The following is a 26,006-nucleotide window of genomic DNA, read 5'->3' on the forward strand; positions in this document are numbered from 1 at the left end:
CCCAAGGGCAGTATGGCCAAGAGGTTAAGGCACTCCTAATAGTACATGCACACAGCTGGGCAGCTAGGGTATTTTGTAGGTGGTTACTAGGGTATTTCCAAGCAGTTGCTAGGGTGTATAAGGTGGTTATTCATTGTCAACAAAGAAGCTGAAGTCTTAGAGGATCTCTTCATTTTGGTCTTTATGTAAGTTTCAGGGCCTTGTGGGTGAAGAGAAGAGACAGCCAATGATATACAGGTGCTTCTTAATAAATTAGCATGTGTTCATTTATTTCAGTAATTCAACTCAAATTGTGGAACTTGTGTATTAAACAATTTCAATGCATACAGACTGAAGTACTTTAAGTCTTTGGTTCTTTTAATTGTGATGATTTTGGCTCACATTTTAACTAGGGATGTAACGATTCACTCAACTCACGATGCGATACGATTCACGATACTTGTTTCACGATACGATTTTCTCACGATTTTTTTAACAAGTGATTGATTTAAGAAATCATAAATGAAAAAGTGTCCCTTTTATTATTTCTCAGACAAAATGCTGCACATTTCTTTTTCATTTTAAAATATATTTGTCAAATAAAAAAACTACATTGAAATTAAAAAAAAAATCCCTTCAAGGTTGTTTCAACTCAGTCTTTCTGTCTGTCTGGTCTTCGCACACTAAGAAAAAGACTATACCATTAGTAAAATTAGTACCACATTTAGAAGGGTTTTAATTTTGTTATAATTTGTATCATTAACCTTACACTAGCAAGAGTAAAAAAAAAACCCACACATTTAGAAAAATATGCCATAACCATCAATAAATTATATATATAAAAATATATATCCATGTAACTTACACATTTAGAGAAAGAGATAGTAGCCTAAAATAAATACAACACCTGGTTGCCACGGAAACACTGATGCACCTTGTGATCTCTGTGGCTCTCGCACTTGTCGTATTAATGCCTTTTACATGAAAACGGAGGTGACTGGTACTTCTCACGGTGGTGATTAATATTAGTCTATGGAAAGTCAAAATGCCGCCACACCTCCGATTTGAATGAGTCAACATCTACGCTTGCCGTCGCCATGTGTTTGACGGCGCGAGCGCACACCAGACTATGACACACACTGGCGCGGCGCGAGCGGAGCAAACCGAGCGTTTTCAGTTCATTCCTATGGAAGTTGAGATTGGCTCACACAAGCTCAAGTTCCATTAATGAAGTGAAAACACTCGCTAGCTTCGCGCCAGTGTGTGCTTGCTGCTATTGTGCCTCTAAAGCGTCACAACTTCACAGTAGGCTACAGTAAACGTCCCTGCTGTTTAAAACGTGTATCGCGATTCATTTAACATTTCAACCGACTTGAATCGTCACACATTTTTATCGATTTTCAACCGGTTGCGAGTGAATCGTTACATACCTAATTTTAACATAAGGTTGTATATTCATTTAGAATTCTTTTTACCTGCAATATGCTCTTTAAAGTAATTCAGTCTGTGTGCATCTAATTTATTTAATACAAGTTCCACAATTAAAAGTTAAATTACTAAAATGAATGAACTTTTCCACCACATTCTAATTTACTGAGATGTACTTGTATATATACATAATGTTGTATATATCATTGTATATACACAAGTCTGTGCAGTAGATGATCACACTACTTACCGTCTGAATCACAAGAGTCCTCAGGATCAGGCCTCTTCTTCTGACTTCTGGACAACTCTGTAACAGAGAGAAATTAACATTATGAGACATTTATTTTGAGTTACATCTGTATTGAAAAAACTTTTTAATGTCAGCTAAAAAAAACAGTCAGTTATCACAGCTAACACTTTTAACTTCCTGAACAACCTTGTAATAAACAAGCTTACCATTTCTAACGGATGATCCCTTTGCTTTAGTGCCTGTGTGTGTGTCAGGGCCTTGTGTGTGAAGAGAAGAGACCGCCAATTATATATACACAAACTAAGTCATAACCTACTGTACACTGCATGCCAGAAAGTCTGTGCAGTAGATGATCACACTACTTACCGTCTGAATCACAAGAGTCCCCAGGATCAGGCCTCTTCTTCTGACTTCTGGATAACTCTGTAACAGAGAAATTAAAATTATGAGACATTTGAGAAAGCCAACTTACTGAAATCCTATTTAAACTTATTATTAAGTTGGCTTGTGAGAGCCAACTTACTGATACTGTACTTAAACTTATTATTCCGCTTCTTCTTCTGACCGTTAAATTTACAACTCTAACTCCTCCTAGAGCTTTAACTCTACAAACTCCAAACTCAGCCCAGACACTCAAACTGTTCTGACTTAGTGTGCTATATCTTTTCTAACTGATCGGACTTGCGGTTTTCCGAAAAATGGCGATCAAAACTGGGAAAAACTCCCATTGACTTAACATTGCGGAATGTTCAGATTTTCAAACTCCCCAACTGTCAAAAATTCAAATCTAAACTCCTTGAAGCCCTAGACTAAATCAAACTGCCATTCTATATACTATGAGCCATTAAGACTCATTTAAACTAATAAACTCATCTATCTACTTCAAACTACTACTATAAAAACTCACCTTAGCCCAGGATGCTAATATACACTAAACTCTGAACTCTTAGACTCATGTAAACTTATAAACTCATCTATCTATCATCCATCCATCCATCTAGCTATCAAACTTTAAACTTCAAACTATACTTCTACTTTAAACTTCTTACTACGTTAAACTAAATTAAACTTCTAACTAAATTAAACTTCTAACTAAATTAAACTTCTAACTAAATTAAACTTTAAACTACTTTAAACTTCTAACTACTTTAAACTTTAAACTACTTTAAACTTTAAACTACTTTAAACTTAAAGCTTTTAAAACTGTCTGGTCCAGCTTTCTCAAGCCAACCTAAAGTTTGTCTCGACGAACTTTAATCGTTATTATTATTATTCTTACTAAAAATTTCTGACACAAACTCCTCCTAGAGCTTTAACTCTACATACTCCAAACTCGGCTCAGACACTCAAACTGATCTGGCCAGGTGTGCTCTATCTTTTCAGACTGATCGGACTTACGGTTTTCCTAAAAATGACGATCAAAACTAGGAAAAACTCCCATTGACTTGCATTGGGGAGTTCTAAAAAATTCAAATTTAGATTCAAACTCACCAACCGACGAAAATTTAAACTTATTATGGAGTTCCCGGAATAGCGGTTGTTGTTATTGAGCACGAGTTGTAACAGCGAGTGTTGGTGTATGAATAAACTGATAACGTTAATCGATCCTAAAGTGTATTTATTTTGTATAACAAGAACTTTATAAATGACTTCTCCTTTCAAAGCATTAACCTGATAAAAGGGTACATTTTAACTTGAACCTAACCTCTCCTATAATGACTTTCTTACCATCTTCTTCTTGCTCAGACGTCTCCATCATAACATGGTCTGAAGTGCAGCCTTGTTTACGTTTCTCAGACAAAGCGACTGTAATGAAAAAAAAGTTTTATAGTACAAGTCACATGTTCTTTCCAAATTCCCAGTTAGTGTATATTGTTACAACTTTCCAGTGTTAGATGCTCACCCTCTAATCCCAAGTCAATCTCGTCTAGAGATTTTCCTTTGTAAACTGTTGTTCCACATTCAATGGCCATGAGCAATTTGCTCATTTTAGCAAGTTGAAGCGTGTTCTCGGTTAGGCGATAGTATTCTCTGTAAATACGGATGTCGTGTCCCATAAATTTTGCAACCTGATCCATTTCATGGTCCTTCAAGTTCATTATTTGACAGAGGGTTGCGATGTGTTTTCTCAGTTGGGTAGAGGTCAAGGTCTCAGGATGTTTTGCATTACATTCATTTGCAAATTTTCTTAAGCAGTCTGAGCCTCTTATGTGGCAGTCTGAATTTTGTCTTGCAAAGACATATTTGTTTGTCTCAGAAATGTTATTTTCTTGAGTCCTGTGCTCAATCAGGAAGTCAAGTGATCTTGTCATCTCTCTGGTGAGAAGCACTGGTACTTTTCTGCCTCTTTTTCCTCTTATAACAACTCTAGTGAAGTCCTTACTCAGGTTCTTTTCTAATTTTGAAAGGCACTGCATAACATCCTCATTAAGAGTATCTGTATTTTTGCTCTCATAAGTCTGAAGTAGCATTTTAGCTGCCTCGCCTTGGCGCCTTCGGTTGAAAAGTATGATTTGGGAAAGAAGAGTTTCACTGAGCATACTGTATGTTTTAGGATCAGGACCCTGTATTAATTTCTCTCTGGCATTTTCTTCAGTTGACTTCAAATATTTTTGAAGGGTAATTATGTCTTCAGTTAGAGGAATCATTTCTTTCTTGTTCCATTTGTTTTCCTCTAGGTTTGTCCTAGCACGGTGTGAGATATAGTGGTTCCACTCTGAACTCACTAAACCCAGAAAACTCCTGACTCTGTTCGCAGCAACCTCATTTTCTGCTTTTACATAATTGCCTATAAGTATATCACCAACTGTCTTAAGGGAGTGTCCGAGTTTTACACCAAGAGATGGTCTATCATAGCGGTACTTTGAGTTAGTGTAACCAGATGCCTTTTTTGCTGCATCGACAGCTAATTTAAACATAGGTGGAATTAAGATATCAGTAAGATTTTTCACATTTGGTTTCAGAGACTTTGCAGCAATTAAAAATCTCCCCAGTTCTCTCATTTTTTGACTAACATAGCCATCTTTAAATGGTTCGCTCCCATGCCTCTCTAATAATCTATCACCGTATTCACAAATAAGTTCGTCAGATTTTACCTCAAGAGACACCTCGTCATGCATCATCCTGCCAATGATGTTACGACATCTTTGTGTTGTGTTTACTCTTATAGGGACGAGACGGGAAGCTGCAGCTTGGACTCTTTTTCTATTGCATGACTTTTCCCGAGGGAGATCATTTTGTGTTTTACATGAAAGCTCATGTTTCCAAAGTTCACGTTTTCTGAAAAAACCAAAACAAAAATTGCACGGCAAGTATTCATGAGGGTTTGCGTCTTCAGAAGGTTGTCTATAAGTCACTATTTCACCTTTTCCTGTCCGCAAGAAGTTAACATTATGGTTGTAGTCACCTTTATTTCTAAGATGATCTAATAACAGACGGCGTTTCTTAGAATTTTTGGGGAAGCATATTGCCTTAGCAACATCCTCTTCTTTGTGGTGCTTTCGCTCTAAATGGCGTGCTATTTTGCTTTGGGTTTTTTTACAATAAATACAGAAATGTTTCTTGTCCCATATCCTTCTATCTCCTTTCTGGCATTTCTTTACTGTTATTTTTGTAATACCCTCTTCTTTCTCATCATTTCCTTCATCTGTTGCATGTTCCAGATCATCACCAGAGTCAACGTCGAGCTCATCTTGAGCAAAACTAGTGTTGATCTTGTTTACTTTAATTTCTCTGTCTTTTGGAAAATCTGGACCTTCATCGCTCCAGTCTTCACTGTCCGAGGAGGGTGGTGTAGGTATGAATTCACTTCCATCATCCCCGTCTGACTCGGATTCATCAGTGCGACTGAGACTCTGTCAAAACAAACAATGTGCAATTTTAAATTGCAAAAACAATTTTAGTTTGGAACATCTAATCCAATCAGTTGGAAACTTCAGGCCAGTTCCAGTCTTATCTTTCTGCAATACTGAAGAATTGTAGAAACTACAGATCTCTCTGTGTATTCTCAGGCAGCATCTGTGATCGGTGATTACCCTGGAACCCCAAGATCAAGACCAGACCTGTTGTCTCCGCTAGCGAAGCTTCACGTATTCCAGCCTTGTGTCTTAAGTGACTATTTCTGTTTCATGCATTCCAGAGACTCTAAGTTCAACGTTAGGATTAGGGTTAGGATCCCTAAGTTAAAGCGATCCCTTTAACTGGATCGCTCTCTGATGCCTGTAAGTACAACCACTATGTAATAAACTGTCACTGACATCCATATTGTGGCTCTATTAGACACCATTACAGCTCAATGAAATCCCAGTTGAAACGCTTACCTGGTCATCTCCTTCTCCTCTCTCTGTTCGGCCTGTACTATGTTGCTCTCTCTTTCTCGGTTTAACTGGATCGCTCTCTGATGCCTGTAAGTACAACCACTATGTAATAAACTGTCACTGACATCCATATTGTGGCTCTATTAGACACCATTACAGCTCAATAAAATCCCAGTTGAAACGCTTACCTGGTCATCTCCTTCTCCTCTCTCTGTTCGGCCTGTACTATGTTGCTTTCTCTTTCTCGGTTTAACTGGATCGCTCTCTGATGCCTGTAAGTACAACCACTATGTAATAAACTGTCACTGACATCCATATTGTGGCTCTGTTAGACACCATTACAGCTCAATAAAATCCCAGTTGAAACGCTTACCTGGTCATCTCCTTCTCCTTTCTCTGTTCGGCCTGTTCTATGTTGCTTTCTCTTTCTCGGTTTAACTGGATCGCTCTCTGATGCCTGTAAGTACAACCACTATGTAATAAACTGTCACTGACATCCATATTGTGGCCATATTGTGTCACAATACAGATTGTATCAAAGTAGCTTCACAGTGTTTGTTTCTAGTGGAAAACGTCCACGTTTGGTAATGCTGATCAAATGTATTATTGATTGATTAATTAAATTAAATATCCCCAACTGAGCAAGCCAAAGGCAACAGTGGCAAGGAACCGAAAAACTCCATCAGGTGACCTAATGGAGAAAAAAAAAAATTGGGAGAACCCAGGCTCAGTCGGGGGCCAGTTCTCCTCTGGCGGTTATGAACTAGAGGTCGGATTTAACCTTAAGATTAAAGTATTATATGAATGCCTGGCTGAAGAGATGCGTCTTTAATCTAGTTTTGAACTGGGAGAGCGAGTATGAGCAACGAACAGTATCAGGAAGACTATTCCAGAGTTTTGGAGCTAAATGTGAAAATGCTCTCCCTCCTTTAGTGGACCTATATATCCTAGGTATGATCCTAACCCTAGCCCTAACCCTAACCCTAACCCGCCACTGAGAACGGCAGGTGTCGTAGTGAGAGACCAGTGTTAACTTATAGATATATACACGTTCGCTACGTTTGTAGCGTTTGTCACGTTCGCTAACTATATACACTTTTTTGGTTAAATTAACGAGATGGTCCTCACTGCAGAACACAAAATCCAGAGGGATTTATATATAACTCCCACCTTATATATAACTAAACCTACCCATCTCCACCCCCTGATCCCTAAACCCACCCCTAAACCTACCCATCTCAACCCCTCAGATCTGGATCCAACTCCACCCCCTGGATCTCGTGTGCTGCAATGAGGTGCTACTGAAATTAACAGCAAGACGACTAGAAGTGAATGTGCTTTCCATTAAATGAATCCTTAACAAAAAAACAACAACTTTGCAATGAACGTGCTTTGTTTTAAATAAATCACACACCGTAAACAAAACCTTAACAAAAACTTTGCAATGAAATGCAATTTAGACGTGCAAACTGGGTGCCGGTGCGGTGAGACGTACATGCTCGGGCAGATTCGGCTTGAAGTTGTTCATCCTCGGATGCGGCGCCGCGGGCTCTGTTACAAAAAAAGCCGTGCACACAGCCAAGCGAAATGGGGTCTTGCTGATCTTGCGCACCTTTGCGCTCGTGCGGACGCGTCGAGTTTAAAGGCTTTACTCCGTGTAAACACAGACCTCTCCCGAATCATCTCCAGCAGTAGCAGAAGCACCTCTAACTCCGCCTCCGTTTCCCTCGTAAGCTGATATTAGTATTTAAACATTCTCTATGATAAAAAATTCTGGCTATACTTTTGTTTTTTTAATAATGATTTCTTTGTTTTATTCATTGATCACTCAGGGTTATCTAATTTAACTATTTGTGGCTTGTGTTTTGAATATAGCTATGTTCCCCTGCACTTTAGGCACTTTGCACACATTTGATCTGCATCTTGTGACTTGATTCTGACTTAATTCGTTTTGTATTTTTATTTATAAGAAAGGTATATTCTGTTCTAACTTAATTCAGTAAATTAATTAATTATTTTTCGGTGCATCGATGTTGCGCTCTGTACCTGCCCGCACCGATGTTACATTCAACACCCGCTTCATTACGTACACCTGTGCAATGTAATGCGATCCAACACAACAGCTCTGCCTAGGGATGCACCGATCCACATTTTTTCACTTCCGATCCGATCCCTGAATTTGGATATCGGCCGATACCGATTCTATTCCGATACCAGAGCTGAATACCTGAGATACCTGAGTTTGCTTTAATATTATTATCATCATCATTATCATTATTGTTGATTTTATATGAAGCTGAAATAAACTCCTCTCAACAGGCAAGTATGATATGTACGTATGTATGCATGTATGTCCCAAAAGGCAACTTTAGGTAAGTATAAGGTCAGAAAAGGAAGTCAGAAAAACAGGAAATCCTGTTGACATGAAAAATCCCATTCTGAAAACAAATATGCAACTGTAAGGGTTTCAAATTGATTGTCATGACAATATTTATTACATTCCCAAAATGTCAAATACTTGAGTCTTGTAATATAAGAAAAGTGCAAGTGTAAACATCTTACACACACACTATCAATAAAACAGTGTGCATCTGAACAGCACAAATCAAGTACACTGGCTCGTGTAGCATCAACAAATCAAGGTTTTAAAATGTCAAATATTATAAATATAAGAAAGGTGAACATTTTCGTATGCGTTTTTTTTCGTATTCGTGATTCGGTGGCTCTGAATTGTCAAAACGCCATTCAAACTGCTCGCTGCGGATGCGTAAAACGCAGAAAATCGGACCCGGTTCGATTTTTTTTATGAAGGACGAAAGTTGCAGTGTGAAAGCGTGATTGACATAACTTGAGGTCGTATTTATTTTTTAACGTGCGAAAATTTCGGACTCAGTGCACACTCTCTCTATCAATAAAACGGCTCCTGTTGTCTTTCTGCCCCCTGGCTAAAAAATCCTTGTGCTCTTTAACGTGGTGCTTTTTTAAATGTTGGATTGCGTTCGTTGTGTTGACCGACGTGAGGGAGCTGCGGTGTTTCCAGTGTGAAGTATTTCCACACAGCGGACATAATGCTGCTCAATGCTTTCCTGCTAGCTGGCTGCAAACTGCGGACTGGATTTCCTAAGCGGAGGCGTGTCTCATCATAACTCTCATCGGATCGCCCCATCCCTAGCTCTGCCATTCTACTTACACGAAGCTCATACATTTTCAGTTTTTGTTTACACTGTCAAAAAGATGATAAATCCACTTTGTGTTTATTATTGAGGTTTTACTAGGTCGTAGTGGCATAATGGAGTGCATTGTATTGGAAAGTGTTCCTAATATTTTGTCCATTCCATTAAAGGGTTATTTCAGCCAAAAATGAAAATTAGCCCATGATTTACTCACTCTCGAACCATCCTAGGTATATATGACATTCTTCTCTCAGACGAATACAATCAGAGTTATATTAAAAAATGTCCTGGCTCTTCCAATCTAAATAATGGCAGTGAATGGCTGTTTCTGTTTTAAAGACAGCAGAAGCTATTTATTTTAATCGATAAAGTTTTAAATATGGATATTTTTCTTACCCTTACACATCGGTTCACTTCAGAACGGCTTTATTAACCCCTCAAAGCCGTGTGAAGCACTTTAATGATGGATGGATGGATGCTTTTTAAATGGACTTTTTATGAACAAAACAGAAACGGCCATTCCCTGCCATTATAAAGCTTGGAAGAGCCAGGACATTTTTTTAATATAACTCTGATTGTATTCGTCTGAAAGAAGAATGTCATGTACACCTAGGATGACTTGAGGGAGATTAAATAATGGGCTAATTAAAATTTTTGGGTGAACTATCCCTTTAACATACATGAGGGGGTCGAAATATTAGGAACACCTTTCAATATAATACACTCCAGTGCACCAAAGTACAATTTATGGTAGAACTGTTGAATCTATTTGCACAGGGGTACATGATGAAGTGTAAATGTGGTTACATCAAGTTACCAGATATAAAGGTTTAATGTTACACCCACAAAACTGTGGAACAATTCTTAGTCTAACATCATTTGATACATACCTGCTCATTGTCTTGATTGCTCTCTCTTTCCATTATCTGTGGGAAAAAAAAACAATTATCTTTTCAGATGACTCAATGATGAAATGAATATATTTTGTAGCAGCTCTAATTAGATTAGTATTAAATTAATAGTATTAAAAGTATTAATTGTTTAGTCTGTATGGTGACAGATATCAGAAAAAAAACATCCAGCTCACTTTTCTAAAAGAGTTTGCATGTCTTATTTTGTGTGGGCAACAGTGCAAAACACAAAAATAATCTGTTTATGATATCAAAACAGAATAAAGCACCAAACCCTCACACTAGAGAAGCTACTATGCATTTATGCTTGAAATATTATTAGAATAATTAATTGGCCATCAAAAAACGACGAATAAATGACGACAAAAAAGTTATTTTATTCAAGTAACTTACTTGAAGCACATGTAAGAACCCTGTTATGTTCATTTAAATTACACTAGTACAAACGTTAGCTAAACAGTTTCACGAGATAATGATCCTGACGGCTAGGACAGACTCCAAAAACAGCTCAACCTATTTAAAGTAAAATTAAATGTCTTACCTGTTTTTTTTCCTGCTGCTTCCCTGCTGAAAAAAACAATAGAAACCATTACAGAATTGCTAATGGTTTTAATGGTTGTATTGGAAACTGTATTGGTTTTAATGGAAACCGTAATGGTTCTAGTGGGTCTCTATTGGTAATTTGTTTTCTTCTATTGGTGGCATGTTTTGTCTATTTGTCTGTATTGGTTTTAATGGAAACTGTAATGGTCCTAGTAGGTCTCTATTGGTAATTTGCTTTCTTCTATTGGCGGCATGTTTTTTCTATTGGATACCATTATAAGGACCAATAAAATACCTTTTGGCAAGCTTACATGTTCTACTGTACACCAGTATGAACCATTAAGACTCCAATAAATTGAGTGTTTTATTTGGTTTGATGATAATGATTTAATGTAGCCTACATATACAATAGGCTAGATGCAGTTTTTTTTACAATTATTACAACAAAAATATATTTAAAAATGACTTTGTATTATTATTTTTGTTTGTTTTGGAGTAGGTAAAATCAAACGTTTCTCCAAATGAAAAAAAATCAAATAGCCTAAAATACTTGGCTATTGCCCGCCACTATACACTCTAAAAAACGCTTCGTTGGCTGAACAACCATTACTTATAAAGTAATTAGATTAAACACAAAAAACTTAGTATTCATAACTTTTCAACCTCTACTTAACATATATAGTGTGTGTAACACAAAAATATAAGTTACCAGGTGAACTTAAATGTATGCATAAATAAAATGAAAAAACACAAGTCAAATTAACTATAACAATTGCGTCAAAATTAAGTAGGCTAAATCTAGCATAACATTTTAAGTAACTATAGGAGCCACGTGATATGCAATTTCCCCTGATGCCTTTCCAGACAAAAATTGAAGCCATTTTGTGAAGCACACGAAGATGGTGAAAAGGTAAGCTTAACTTTCTATTAACTTAGTAAAATATTAGATTTTGACGTTTTAACATTAATACACACTTACAGTACTTGTTTCTTGTGTTAGTGGGTGAAGATATTCTGAAACGCAACGTGAAGACACTGAAAAGAGGTAAGCTTAAGGTACAATCGTTTATTGCATTTTTGGTCAATAAATTAACTTTTAAACTGAATTTCAGAATTGCTTTGAATTTTCAACAATTAGAAATTAGAATTAGAAACGTGTTACTTACGACAAATACGTATGAAAACGTTTGTAGACTACCCTACATATTAGTTGATGTATAGCCTATGAAATGAGTGACTGTGAGCAAGTATTCAAAAACATATTATTTGATTTATTAAGCGAGAAGGTTAAGTGTTTATAGTAGTCAGAATATTTATTGTTTATTTTGTGGGATATGACCATGCATCGCATTTGCACGTAAGATTGCATTAAGAGGACAATTCAGGGGGCTCGCTCTCCCGCACGGAGAAATTCCTACTTTACATTAATGAGTTGTCACGTAGCTTATACTTGAGTATTTTTTTAAGTAAATGTAGTTGTCATTTATTATATGCATATAAGTTGTTCTTTGCATATTTACATATTCCTATGGATCGCGGGAAATGGGATGAGGCCAGGCCTTGGGGGCGGGTTACTTTTGGTAACGTTAACGTACAAATATTAAATTCGAAAACATATTGGCTACAGCTCCATATGTGTGCACGATTTATCATTTAAAAAAAGCACAATATTATTCAAAATGACAACGACTGTCTATTAAACCTTCGAAATTATTATCAAAATAAGTAAATGCCCTTTAAACAAAAGTTTAGCTTCAAATAAAGATTGTAGATCTACACTGTTAGGCTATTCTAGTGACTGTTAAACTGTTTTCATATGAGATTCATTCAAAACCTCTGGACAAAAGTCTTCATAATTAACTTATTAATTAATACATGTATTTATATAGCCTATTTTTTATTTATTTTTAAATTAATCAATATTATTTAATAGACTCATTTTTATATGTATAGGCATTTAATAAATTGACTAATTTGTAACATTTAATTATTATTTTTTATTTTTAGATCGATTTTTGATCAACAGACAAAATAATAAGTATATAGAGATACACACACACAACCACAAGCAGTACGAATTTTAATGTTTATAAAATAAGTCCCATCTGTTCACCAAGGCTTCATTTATTTGATCCAAAATACAGCAAAAACTCTAATTGTTATGATGATAGCAGAAGCCCATACGGTAAAAAAATATATTTTTTCTGGCCAAAATATATTTTAAATATATGCTAAATATATGTTGTAACTGTGAAATTCAAAAAAATATATTTTTGAAATCTAAAATATATTTATTTTCATCCTTCATTTACCAAAATATATTTCAAAATGTATTTCAGGGTCAAGAAAATACATTTCCAACCTTACAGTAGAATGTGGATGGATAGCAAAAGTATCCATTATATCCGGGCATGTCACTATGCTCTGTCTTGTCTGCACCTGTTCTTGTTCTATCCCTGATTAGTTAACTTTCATCCACCTGTGTCTAGTTAGTTCCCTCGTTTACCTGTATATATATTCTCTCGTTTACCTGTGTATATAGTACCCTGTGTATATATTCTCCCGTTCAGTTCTCTCCCGGGTCGGTTATTGTTTTTGTGAACGTGATGTTTCTGTTAACACGCTGTTACATTAAATCTTATCGTCTGAAACTTACGTCGTCAGTCTGTTTCATCTGCCAAGCCGTGACAGTATTAAAATCATCAGTAGCCTATAAACAGAGCAAAAACAATGCACAATATAAAACACTGCTTTGAAATGTACATTTGACTTCTTGCCATTAAATATTCAATTAATTACGTGTTTTTTAATGATAATGACATGTAAGTGTTATTTAAACATAAGCATAACAAAATAAACTGAAAAAGTTACAATTATTTACATAAATTGTTTTTAAATCATTTTTAATATTTATAAAAATGTAATCAACTTTTGAGCTTTTCAGTGTGAATGATCAGACATTTGCTTGATAGCTTAAGCAGGAATAGCGGTAAGATGTCTGTGTTATATCAACATAAGCATTACAAAATAAACTGAAAAAGTTACAATTATTTACATAAATTGTTTTTAAATCATTTTGCAAAATATACCACATAGCGTAATATTTTGCATTGCTTTAGTAATGTACACATAGCTTTTTGCCATTAATTCATCGTCAAATTTTAAAAGATAAATATACACTTATTACATTATGAAAAACATTGTACACTGACACTAAAGATCAAATTGAATAAAACAACTTAGGCCACTCTTCTTAGCTTCATTTGACGTCTCATTTAAGGAATTCAGACTGATTAATATTTCTAAAAATGTAATCAACTTTGAGTTTTTCAGTGTGAATGATCAGACATTTGCATTTGATAGCTGAAGCAGGAATAGCTGTAAGATGTCCAAGATTTTTTGACACTGGTTCAAAGTAACTTGGATTTGAGGCACAGAGACTATGCTTTGCTTGTTCATAGAATCTGCCAATGGCATAACACCTCTCCTCATTTTCATTTTGACAAATCAAGAATCTTTTAATTCTAAAAAAGTTTTGATCTTCGTCATTCAACACAACAGTGAATGAATTGCGTTTAGATACACGGCTGTAATCTTCTGAGTGAACCACCTCGTCATTTGTAATGATTCGTTGAAAGTACTTTACCCTGCCTTTTTGTACCCCATAACGACTCAGTGCCATATAGTCATCTCTCCTAAGTAATCGCACTTTAGGACGACCGAGTGCAGTGACATCATGTGTGCGAGTTACATGTTTCAACCGTTTTGGTCTTGTCAGAGTTTAAAAGATCTCCTTGCATTCATTTGAGGCATCTTTTAGGATAGTCTGACCATAAAAAGGTAAAGCCTTTTGTAACCAAAAAGTTTTGACAATCTGCAGTGCAACCCCTTGAGTGCTTTTGATCATGTCGAGTAGTTTAGCATTATAAGACTCAAATACAAAGGCAGAGTGAGCCCACAAAGGCCCCCAGTTAACTACACTTCTTGGTAAATGGAGGCAAAGATGGACATTATAAGACATATTGGCTTCCCCATAGTATACCTCCATGTCTTTCACAAAATCTGTTAGAAGTGCCTCAGACTCCGTAATCTGGTCTCTGATTATATTTTCACCCAACAGAAGTGATACACCCTTAACTAGTTTTGACCAGTGATTCAGTAGTGGTTCTGGCAAGACACCTTTTAGTACAGGTAAGCTATAATAAAAGAGCCACATGTACCACTCGTGGGCTTTCCAGAATTTCCTCAATGTGACTGATCTTGGCACACGAGGTACATTACATGGTGGTTTAATCTTTAAAAGCAACTCGTCTATCACTTTTGTAGACCTACCTATATACCAGTGTTTTTCATGGTTTTCACTGTTTAACCACAGCCCTGTTACAGTTCGTGCAACACCCAGAAGTACTGAATGCATGTAGTCTGGCACAGACCCTTCAATTACATCAAAACTGGGAAGCCGACACAATGCACTTGGTCCTTTGACACCCATAACAGGCTGTCCTGACTCTAACGCAGCTTCTACAAATTCATTAGTCTGTTCCTGATTGCGAAGCTGGAGGTCTTTCTGAAAAGGATATGCACGAGTAGATCCTCTGCCCTTTTCAACCCATTTTCCTTTGTGAAGGCAATAGGAGCAGCCATATTCACCATTAAACTGTTTGACATTCTGTATTAGAGGTCTGGCAACTGAGTCACTCATCAGAACTAGAGGGATTACTTTTGTAGTGATAGAAACACCTTTGTCCTTTTCCCATGTGAAACCGTTGTCCTCTAGTTTTACACATTCCTCTACAAAAGTGTTTAAGAATGTTCTCATATTAGGCTTCTCATCCCCAAACCACAGTCCACAAAGGAGTACATTATCCTGTCTCATTTTCAACGGCAACTCATTAATGGTGCATAAAAGGGGCCAAATACTACAAGGGGACTTTTTAAAAACTGGCACACCATCACAGCTAAATGTCAAGGTAAGGGTTTGAAGGGGCGTATCTGAACCACTTAAAGTTTTCTGATACAAAAAACCATCACAAATATCACTGACAGATGTTGATGTTTCTGTTTGCCTTTGTACCAATTTGTCTGTAATTCCTGGAATTTTCAAAAGATGTTTTATTTGATCTTCCAAGGAGAGGTATATGAAAAAATTATTGGTGAACCTGCTGGCTTTGTCATAAGTAATGTTGCATTGAACACAATGAACATGGTCCAGTTCAGCTGACATTATTTTATTGCACTGGTCACACACATAACAGATTTTCATAATGTCTTTGGTATAATCGAAAGCTTTGTAAAATGAATATTTTGTCCTGCATACCGAATCATTACCACCAACAACATTTAGAATTTTCATGACATCCTCAAGACAGTCATTGGTCAAATTGTGTTTAAGCTTAAGTGCCAAAAGAAGTAGTTGGGTTTGCTCTTTAGTTTGACCTGAATCCACTGGATCCTCTATCTGAACAGGACTGGAAGTGCACTCTTCTTCAGGAGTAGTTAGCTGGATGTCTTCTGGGGTGGTGTCTGGGAACGGCTAAAAAAAAAAGAAGAGAGAATTATGGGTCCTGTTAACATCACATTAATACTCTTCGAAGAGATGTAGCCTGGAGTTTAAGTTTAAGTTTCAGATCGGTCCTTTCCCAATCCACATTTATACTCTTCTGCCCTGTAATTTCCTGTCTTCTCTCCATTATCCTTTCTGCAATAAATAAAAAGTGGCAATTTTTTTTTCTTAGTAAAAACTTTCTTTTTTACTGCTCAGCATCACATCTTTTTAGAATTATTCACAATCAAGGGAGTGTATTGTTTTGTGTATTTTGACACAAACCTTGAAAACAGACAAATAAGATAGTATTTGTTACTTGCTATAAAGGAGCAATTAATTAAAAAGGATAGTGAAAGTTCTGTAATCCTTTACTCACCCTCAAGTTGTTCTAAACCTGTAAGATTTTCTTTCCTGTTGAACACAAAAGAAGCTATTTTGAAGAATGCAGGTAACCAAACAGTAGATGGACCCCATTGACTTCCATAGTATAAAACAAAAATACTGTGTAAGTCAACAGAGAACAGAAACTGTTTGGTTACTGACATTCTTCAAAATAGCTTATTTTGTGTTCAACAGAACAAAGAAACTACACGTTTGGAACAACAGTACATTTGCATTTTTGGGTGAACCATACCTTTAATTAATTAAAGGGATGTATCAAATGTAAACTGTGCAAATTACCAGAACCATACCTTATGACATTCATTGATAACATTCTCAAGGTCTTCTGCTGCCTTCATTCTGAAAAATAAAAATATATATACAGTAAATAAATTTAAAAAAGTGATCTAATACATTTCACACCATACACCTATATTATACTGAATCAAGAATATGCAGAGAAATCGGACATTCTCGCGCTATAAGTCACGAAAGTGCGAACTCGTAGGAAGACCACGAGTGCTTAGGGTACATTTAGGACAGGGCCTAAATCCCCTGATCAAAAGAGCCAACTTCGAGTGATTAATTTGGGAGCCGTTCGCACCATAGGCAGAAACAAAAGTACACCCGCCAGAACGGCTGATTGGGGAAATTTAAGGGCATTTGGTTTGGTTGCAGTTAATCGACCTAGCAGTGGGAGATTCTGTTTTCAACACACCTTTTTTTTGTGCCCATCTTCGTATGGTTCTTGGAGGAATTTCCTCTTCAGCATCAGTAAGATAACGTTTATACGAAATCCTTTGTCGAGGCTCGCTCATTGTGTCTGTGTACGTCACAGCAAATCATATGTGACCTACTGATGAAATTAAGATGACAAAATAAAGAACAACATTGAGGATTAATCATACAATCCAAAGGGTTAACGTTAAACATTTGTAATAAAGTTAGAATGTTATTTATTGTGACATCTATGCTTACCAAATAGTTTTCCAGGGAAGTAAAAAAATGGATCGTCTGGAATCCGTCCGTCAATGCGCTTACTGTCTGCGCATGCGCAATGCATACGCAGCGCAATGCCTTAGTGATGTTATAATAAAACTGCATAATTAGATTTTAAAGGTAAAAAACAACATTTAAAAGAATCCTAAAACATTTTTATGTAAGTGCAAATACAAAAAAATTCAACAATTTAGATAATTTAAAAAAGCAGCTTTATGACGTCATTAAAAAAAAAACCGTTGCCAGCCTGAGGCGCGAATAATATGACCGTGTCACCGCTGCACCCGAAAATTGGAGACGGTAAGAAACGAGCCGATTATGTTTGCGTTAATTAAGTGGGTGGAGGATGGAAAATTCTCTATTCTGCCTACTGAACAAATAAGAGGATTTGATGAGGATGAATACTCAGCGGGTATGGAAGAAAAGGAAGTTTACTTGGTGGAGTGGCGCCAAGGCGTCAAAGAGCCGAAAGGTGGGTGGGCGGTTTATGAGGCCTCCATCGTCGAGATAGCAGGTAAAGTTTCCTATTTTTATTATCCTATACTCTTATATCATGCTTTATTATTCTGGATACGCTTAACAAGACGTCAGTAAATTATTCAATTTGTTTTTTTGTTTTTTTATGTAATTAACATCATCAGGACCGTGTGACGTGCTACAATCATTAACGTTAGCCTTTATCTCAGCATTATTCTATCTCCTCAGAAAGGGAGAGAACGTTGCAAATACAGCTCAAGGAGCTTGAAGAACAGCTACCCAAGCCAGTCATTCTCAAGAGAAAGACTAGACCCACAATGAAACTCCTAGAGGCCGCACAGGTGAGAGAGGAACCAGCAGCTAAGAAAAAGGTGAGTGTTTGCTAGAACTGTATGTGTATATATATATAACATAATTATAAATACATATAAATGTACTTGTTTACAGTAAATTATGTATTTTTAATGGACAGCTCACAGACCTACTACCAAATGATCTAAAGGTGTGGAATGAAAAAAAAATTGAACATCTACAGCGTGTGATAAATCAGCTGAGAGAAGAGAACATGAGTCTAAATAAAGAAAATGAGAGGCTGAAAAATGAAATACTTGAAAGTAAGTACTGTACTGTATAAATATATATATATGTGTGTGTGTGTGTGTGTGTGTGTAATATATTATCAATCCGGCATTTTGATCAAAATACAGAAAAAAACTGTAATATTGTGAAATATTATTACAATTTGAAATAATGGTTTTCTATTTAAATATACTTAAAACATAATTTATTCCTGTAAACAAAGCTGAATTTTCAGCATCATTAATCCTTAATGATCCATAAAGTCTTCAGTGTCACATGATCCTTCAGAAATCATTCTTATATGATTTGATGCTCAACAAACATTTATGATTATTATCAATGCTGAAAACCTGTTGAGCTGCATAATATTTCTTATAATCTGTGATACTTTTTCAGGATTCATTGATGGATATAAAGTTGAAAAGAACAGCATTTATTCAAAATAGAAAACGTTTCTAACAATATAAATCTTTACTATCACTTTGTATCAATTTAACAGTTACACTTTTTATCAATTTAAGGATAAATTAAATTGATAAAAAGTGTTAAATTTTGTTAGAAAATATTTCTATTTTAAATAAATGCTGTTCTTTTTAACTTTGTTCTTTTTAATCAATGAATCCTGAAAAAAAATAGATATCATTAGAAAAAGTAACATTAAAAATAGTAATGTTTCCAAATTTCTGACCAGTACACTATATATGTGTGTGTGTGTGTGTGTGTGTGTGTGTGTGTGTGCTTACAGTTTGGTCTTTCTACAGTATTTTTCAAAATATATTCACATTTAATTTTACGTTCACAGAAATCCCACCTCTCCTTCTGGCTACGAAGCACTTACTCCAAGAGGTTAGAAGAATTGTTTACATAATGTAAAGCACAGTTATGCCTTAATTTATTTTACAATGCTCCACATTTTCTTGCCTTTTAAAACTTTTTAAGACCTTTAGAGTTGCTCATTAGTAATATTTCTGCCTTCTTATTTCAGCCCATGAAATCAATTGCAGATGTCCCTGACGTAAGATTTAAATCTAATTAATTAATTTGTTTGTCATTATCATTATTGTTGTTGTTGTTTTTGGTGCAGTTTACAATAGCTTGTGGAATCTGTTGCAGATGTTCATGATGTACATTTTACACATTTTCATATCTATTAACATATGATATATATATATATATATATTTTTTTTTTAAACATATGTACTTGTACATTGTACTCAGGGCCGTGATCACGAACGAACGGGGTGGGGGATTGAGAGGGGTGCTAATACTAACTTGCACTGCCCGACACCACCCCACGCTACGCTTGGGACGGTCCTGATTGTACTTGTACACTGAATCTGAACAAGAAACAGTCTGCTATGTAAATGTTTTTCTGATTTACAGTGTTGACTTGTTTCTAATACATGAATTTCTCTTTTACAGATTTCAAAGACTCCATCTCATGTTCCCCTCTCACATGCTCCTAAAGTAAGTATTAGCTACTTTTTATGTAATGTCTGTGCCACATGCTATTATGTCACATACTAAGCATAACTATTGAAATAATGACATTTCTAATCGATTTTTTAAACATTTATAATAAACCATGAAATTAAAATAATTATAAAGAAATTACAACAGAACAAGTTGTACTTCATACCACGGCTACATGCAAACTACTATACTGTATATTAAATCTCGGCATTTTGTGGTATAATTATCCTGCTAGAAGTGCCAGTTACATAGATCATTAGATAAACGTATATTGTAAACAATTGTCCAGTACTATTGCTAACATATCCATTTACCATATTCATTTTAGCCTGTGCAATCAAATGCAAATGTCCTTGATGTAAGTTATGCATTTTAACTATTGTTTTTATCTTATTTTTTACATTTCAAATATACTTGTCAAGTCAGGAACATTAATCATAGCATCGTTATTTGAACATAACTGTGGTAGATAAACAATAGTTCACCTAAAATTGATATATCTCATCATTTACTCACCTTTGTGTTTTCTCATGTTTGTGTGACTTATTTTCCTCAGCATAACAGCAAAATATGTTCTACATCCAATGCTTCTCTGTCTGCTAGTAAAGTAAGTACTTTGTTTTTGCCTTGCCAAAATACATGGTGCAGTTACGAGTAATTGCTTTGTTAATTCTTAATAAAGTGTGTAAAGGTTTGTAGTTAAGCACTTCCTTCTTTTCTTTATAGTTTACCAGCAACAGTCTGTCTGTAATAACATTGTTGACTTTCATTTTGGTTTTATTTCAATTTTATTTTTTTAGTGTTCCAGTGATGCTAATTATGTAAGTACTTTTTGCTGAGGATTTAGGTGTGTACATAAAGATTTGTTAAGCATTTCTGCAATGGGTGAAATGGCTAAATAAAAACTTAAAAAGAGATTTACAATATACATTATTTTCAAATTAAATCTTTTAAAACTTGTTTATGTGATCACACCCACAGGTGGAGTTAGCACATGGCACGGGCATAACAATCCTACAGCATCAATGGACTTCTGCTCTGCAGGCCCAAACAGCCACTTCAATGGTCCGTGTTCTTTTAATGGCCGCCTTCCCACTAGAGGTTCTGATCCAGAGCAATTTGAAAGGTAGACCGTTTCAAAGGCCAAGTCAAATTCTTAGATATTAATCTGAGTAGTTTAAAAAAGGCATCTACATCTAACTTGCCCATAAAAATATCTTTCAAATTCAGCATACCTGTAGTTATTTTTCTTTACTTCCACTGTTGAGGTGAACAAAAATATTTGGAGATCTAAAACTAGTCAGAAGACAATTGTGCATGCCCTCTGTATCCTATTCAAATGTTCATGTATCATGTATTGTCTTTTGTAGGGGGAAAGAGTAAAACGTCCCGGGTTACGTATGTAACCCTAGTTCCCCGAAGGGACGGACGCTGCGTGTAATCGCAGTGGGAACGCCCCCCAGCGTAGCGCGTCTGAAGCATGAATGAAATCAGTCAATGGAGCGTCACAGCGGGTGACGTCACCGACCAGGAAGCTATAAATATCCCCTGAATACACAAGCCACCAGCTTCTAATGTTACTGAAGCAAGCGATCCAAGGGGATGCCGAGAGTATGGCAGGACACGCAGCGTCCGTCCCTTCGGGGAACTAGGGTTACATACGTAACCCGGGACGTTCCCCTTCAGGGACTACCGCTGCGTGTAATCGCAGTGGGAACGCAATACCCACATCCCCATACGACCAAATCCCCGTCGTGTGTCATAAGGAGACACAAGCCGACGAGAGAACCTGAGCCCCGGGAGTGGAGCTAAGGTCAAGGGAATAAAATCTGACGAAAGTGTGCGGTGAGGACCAGCCTGCCGCATCACAAACGTCCTGAAGAGAAGCTCCTGAAAGAAGAGCTGTAGAAGCAGCCATACTCCAGGTGGAATGAGCCCTTACAGCCAAAGGTGAAGGCTGATGGGCCGAACCGTAAGCAAGCGAGATGGCCTCGACCACCCACTTGCTCATCCTTTGCTTAGATGCTGGAAACCCCTTCTTAGGTCAAGTCAAGTCAAATATATTTATATAGCGCTTTTCACAATACAGATTGTATCAAAGCTGCTTCACAGTATCAATCAAAACAACTTAATGTTTGTTTATTACTGGAAAAAAGACATCCAAGTTTGGTAGAGCTGATCAATGGTATGATTGGTTAATTAATTTGAATATCCCCAACTGAGCAAGCCAAAGGCAACAGTGGCAAGGAACCGAAAAACTCCATCCAGTGACCTAATGGTGTCCTAACACCCCATCAGGTGACCCAATGGAGAAAAAAAAAACCTTGGGAGAACCCAGGCTCAGTCGGGGGCCAGTTCTCCTCTGGCGTTTATGAACTAGAGGCCGAATTTACAGTAACTGTAAGATAAAAAATTTATATGAATGCCTGGCTAAATAGATGCGTCTTCAGTCTAGTTTTAAACTGGGAGAGCGAGTCTGAGCAACGAACAATATCAGGAAGGCTATTCCAGAGCTTCGGAGCTAAATGTGAAAATGCTCTGCCTCCTTTGGTGGATCTGGATATCCTAGGAATGACCAGAAACCTCGAATCTAGTGATCTTAAAGAGCGCGATGGATTGTAAGGCGATAGAAGATCCGTTAAATAGACTGGAGCTAAACCATTTAGAGCTTTATAAGTCAAAAGCAATACCTTGTAATTAATACGGAACTTTATAGGTAACCAATGAAGTGATGATAAAATCGGTGTTATATGATCATATTTTCTTAATCTAGTAAGAACTCTAGCGGCTGCATTTTGGACTAACTGTAGCTTGTTTATTGAAGATGCAGGACAACCAGCTAATAAAGCATTACAGTAATCTAGTCTCGAGGTCATGAATGCATGAACTAACTTTTCTGCATCAGAGACTGATAGCATATTACGTAGCTTAGCAATGTTTCTAAGGTGGAAAAAGGCTGTTTTTGTAACATATGAAATATGCTTTTCAAAAGACAGGTTGCAGTCTAATGTAACACCCAGGTCTTTTACTGTAGCGGATAGAGTAACAGGGCATCCTACTATGTTAAAGTCGTGCTGTGAAAGGTTTTGTGGACGGTTTTTAGAACCGATAAGTATTACCTCTGTCTTGTCTGGATTTAATAAAAGAAAATTATGCGTCATCCAATCTTTTATATCTTTAACACAATCTGTCAATTTGGATAATTTAGCGTATTCATCTGGCCGTGAGGAAATATATATTTGAGTGTCATCAGCATAACAATGGAAACTAATTCCATGTTTCCTTAGAATATTACCAAGTGGCAGCATATATATTGAGAATAATAAAGGGCCTAACACAGATCCCTGCGGCACTCCATAGTTTGCCGAAGTTATAATCGATTTTTCTCCATTTAAGTAGACGAAATGGTAGCGGTCAGATAAGTATGACCTGAACCAGCTTAATGCTTGTCCTTGAACACCAGTGTAATTTTGTAGTCGATCTAAGAGTATTGTGTGATCTATAGTATCGAACGCAGCACTAAGATCAAGTAAAACTAGTACTGAGATACAGCCTTGGTCCGAAGCTAAAAGTAAATCATTTGTGATTCTAACAAGCGCAGTTTCAGTGCTATGATGTGGCCTGAATCCAGACTGAAACTTTTCATAGATGTCGTTTTCTTGCAAGAAAGAGCCGAGTTGAGCGGACACAACTTTTTCTAATATTTTTGACATAAATGGAAGATTCGAAATGGGTCTGTAATTTGCTAGGTTATTTGGATCTAATTGTGGTTTCTTAATAAGAGGTTTTATAACTGCCAGCTTGAACGTTCTTGGAACATGACCTAAAGATAAAGATGAGTTAATAATATTGAGAAGAGGCTCTTCCACTACAGGTAACACTTCTTTCAGTAGTTCAGTTGGTATAGGATCTAATAAACATGTTGTTGTTTTAGATGAAGTGATAAGTTTATTTAACTCTTTTTGTTCTATGGTTGTAAAGCATTGTAATTGTTCTTGCGGGGTGATAATTGCGGCCGAATTATAAGGCGCGAGCAAAGATCGAACGTTTACGATTTTGATTCTGATGCTTTCAATTTTCTCGGTGAAGAAGTTCATGAAATCATTACTACTAAACTGTAACGAGGTATTTTGTTCAGACGACGTCTGTTTATTTGTTAGTCTAGCCACGGTATTAAATAAAAACCTTGGATTATTTCGGTTGTTTTCTATTAATTTGCTGAGGTGCTCAGCCCTGGCCGTTTTAAGTGCCTTTTTATAAAGTGACATACTGTCTTTCCACGCGATTCTAAAGACCTCTAAATTAGTTTTTTTCCATTTACGCTCTAAATTACGGGTTTCTCTCTTTAAAACATACGTAGTATTATTGTACCATGGTGCTATACTTTTTTCTCTGACCTTTTTTAATCTAATGGGTGCAACAATATCCAATGTTCTAGAGAGAATGTTGCTCATAGTGCTAGTTAGTTCGTCTAATTCATCTGTTTGTTTGGGTTCAGGCAGCAGCTGAGACAGATCAGATAAGCTATTTGAGAAATGATCTATGGTGGATGGACGAATTGTTCTACCTGGTCGATAACGTGGCGCAGCATGACATATTACAGCAGTGCGTAATATGCAAGTTACCAAGTAGTGGTCAGTGACATCATCACTTTGTGGAATGATATCTATATCGGTTGGATCGGTTCCATATGATATAATTAAATCGAGTGTATGATTAAGACGATGAGTTGGTCCGGTGACGTTTTGCTTGACCCCGAAGGAGTTTAATAAATCTGTAAACGCAGCCCCTAACGCATCATTTAAATTATCTACGTGTATGTTAAAATCTCCAACAATTAATGCTTTATCGACGTTGACCAAAAGATCTGATAGAAAGTCAGCAAACTCTTTTAGGAAATTGGCATAAGGCCCTGGAGGTCTATATACGGTAGCCAATGCTAGAGATAATAGGGATTTTTTTCTTACATCTAAGAGCGTAACATTTAGCACAAGCACTTCAAACGAATTAAACCTATGACGAGTTTTCTGAGTAACATTAAGGATATCTCTGTAGATTGTTGCAACACCGCCGCCACGACCGATCAGACGGGGCTCATGCTTATAACAGTATCCTGGCGGAGTAGACTCATTTAGACCGAAATAATCATTTGGTTTAAGCCAGGTTTCAGTAAGGCACAGAACATCGAAATTATTATCTGTGACCATTTCATTTACAATAACCGCCTTAGGTGTGAGCGATCTAATGTTTAGAAGACCTAGCTTTAGAAATTGTTTTTGTTCACTAATAGCGAGATTTTTTGTTTTAATAACAATTAGATTTTTTCTAGATCCTGCAGTAGATTTATTATTTGATCTTAGTAAACGAGGAATAGACACAGTTTCTATGCAATGTTCTACACTAGTATTAATATCAATTAAATTGGTGCAGTAGAGACTGTGATTTGGATTTTTGGTTACTAGTCAAATGGTATTTAACATCTTGGAGATGTTATCCGACAGAAGATCTGCCCCGATTCTACTTGGGTGTAAGCCATCAGCGCGGAATAGCCTTGGTCGCTCCCAAAACAGATTCCAATTATTTACAAAAATCAATTTCTGCTCATTGCACCATGACAATAACCATTCATTTAGCGCGAATAATCTACTGAACTTTTCATGCCCTCGTCGGTACGTAGGAAGCGGTCCAGACACAATAATCGATGTTTCAGGCGATGTGCTGCGTACCGTATCGATAAGGCTCCTGAAGTCTTTCTTCAGAACCTCCGTCTGTCGCAGCCTAGTGTCGTTAGCTCCCGCATGCAGCACAACAGCTCCGACGCGCTCGTCACCGTTCAAGATCTCAGTTACCCGCGCAGTGATATCGAGAACACGAGCACCAGGAAAGCAGTGACTGTGCACCTTACTTTTACCTAACGTAGCGTGGACGTGTCGGACGGTGGAATCGCCGATG

At 36.7% G+C, this 26,006-nt stretch overlaps 3 protein-coding genes and 1 long non-coding RNA gene across 4 annotated transcripts in view; 3 read left to right on the forward strand and 1 right to left on the reverse strand.

Moving 5' to 3' along the window:
• The window catches only part of LOC143718612 (uncharacterized), a 796,762-nt gene that overhangs the window by 85,710 nt on the left and 685,046 nt on the right, over window positions 1-26,006 (forward strand). The window lies entirely within an intron of this gene.
• LOC143718471 (uncharacterized) lies at window positions 72-16,885 on the reverse strand. The gene is made up of 13 exons (XM_077209531.1): window positions 16,838-16,885; window positions 16,037-16,133; window positions 10,599-10,621; window positions 10,037-10,072; window positions 6,347-6,430; window positions 6,162-6,245; window positions 5,977-6,060; window positions 3,561-5,511; window positions 3,386-3,463; window positions 2,024-2,080; window positions 1,864-1,914; window positions 1,658-1,714; window positions 72-199 (listed from the first exon to the last, which is right to left on the reverse strand). Exons 1-13 carry the CDS (start codon window positions 16,883-16,885, stop codon window positions 87-89), a joined length of 2,763 nt encoding a protein of 920 aa, XP_077065646.1. The 3' UTR covers window positions 72-86.
• Window positions 18,090-20,430, forward strand: LOC143718472 (uncharacterized). Its single transcript, XM_077209532.1, has 6 exons — window positions 18,090-18,373; window positions 18,475-18,616; window positions 19,384-19,427; window positions 19,567-19,596; window positions 20,004-20,048; window positions 20,383-20,430. The coding sequence occupies exons 1-6, from the start codon at window positions 18,320-18,322 to the stop codon at window positions 20,428-20,430; spliced, it is 363 nt and encodes a 120-aa protein (XP_077065647.1). The 5' UTR covers window positions 18,090-18,319.
• On the forward strand, window positions 20,579-21,245 carry LOC143718495 (uncharacterized). The gene is made up of 3 exons (XR_013196406.1): window positions 20,579-20,661; window positions 20,855-20,875; window positions 21,036-21,245. It is a non-coding gene; the product is annotated as an uncharacterized LOC143718495 (long non-coding RNA).

Source organism: Siphateles boraxobius, unplaced genomic scaffold (genome assembly GCF_051911475.1).
Source record: "Siphateles boraxobius isolate OS27281-9 unplaced genomic scaffold, OSU_SipBor_1 61, whole genome shotgun sequence".
Lineage (NCBI taxonomy): Eukaryota > Metazoa > Chordata > Actinopteri > Cypriniformes > Leuciscidae > Siphateles > Siphateles boraxobius.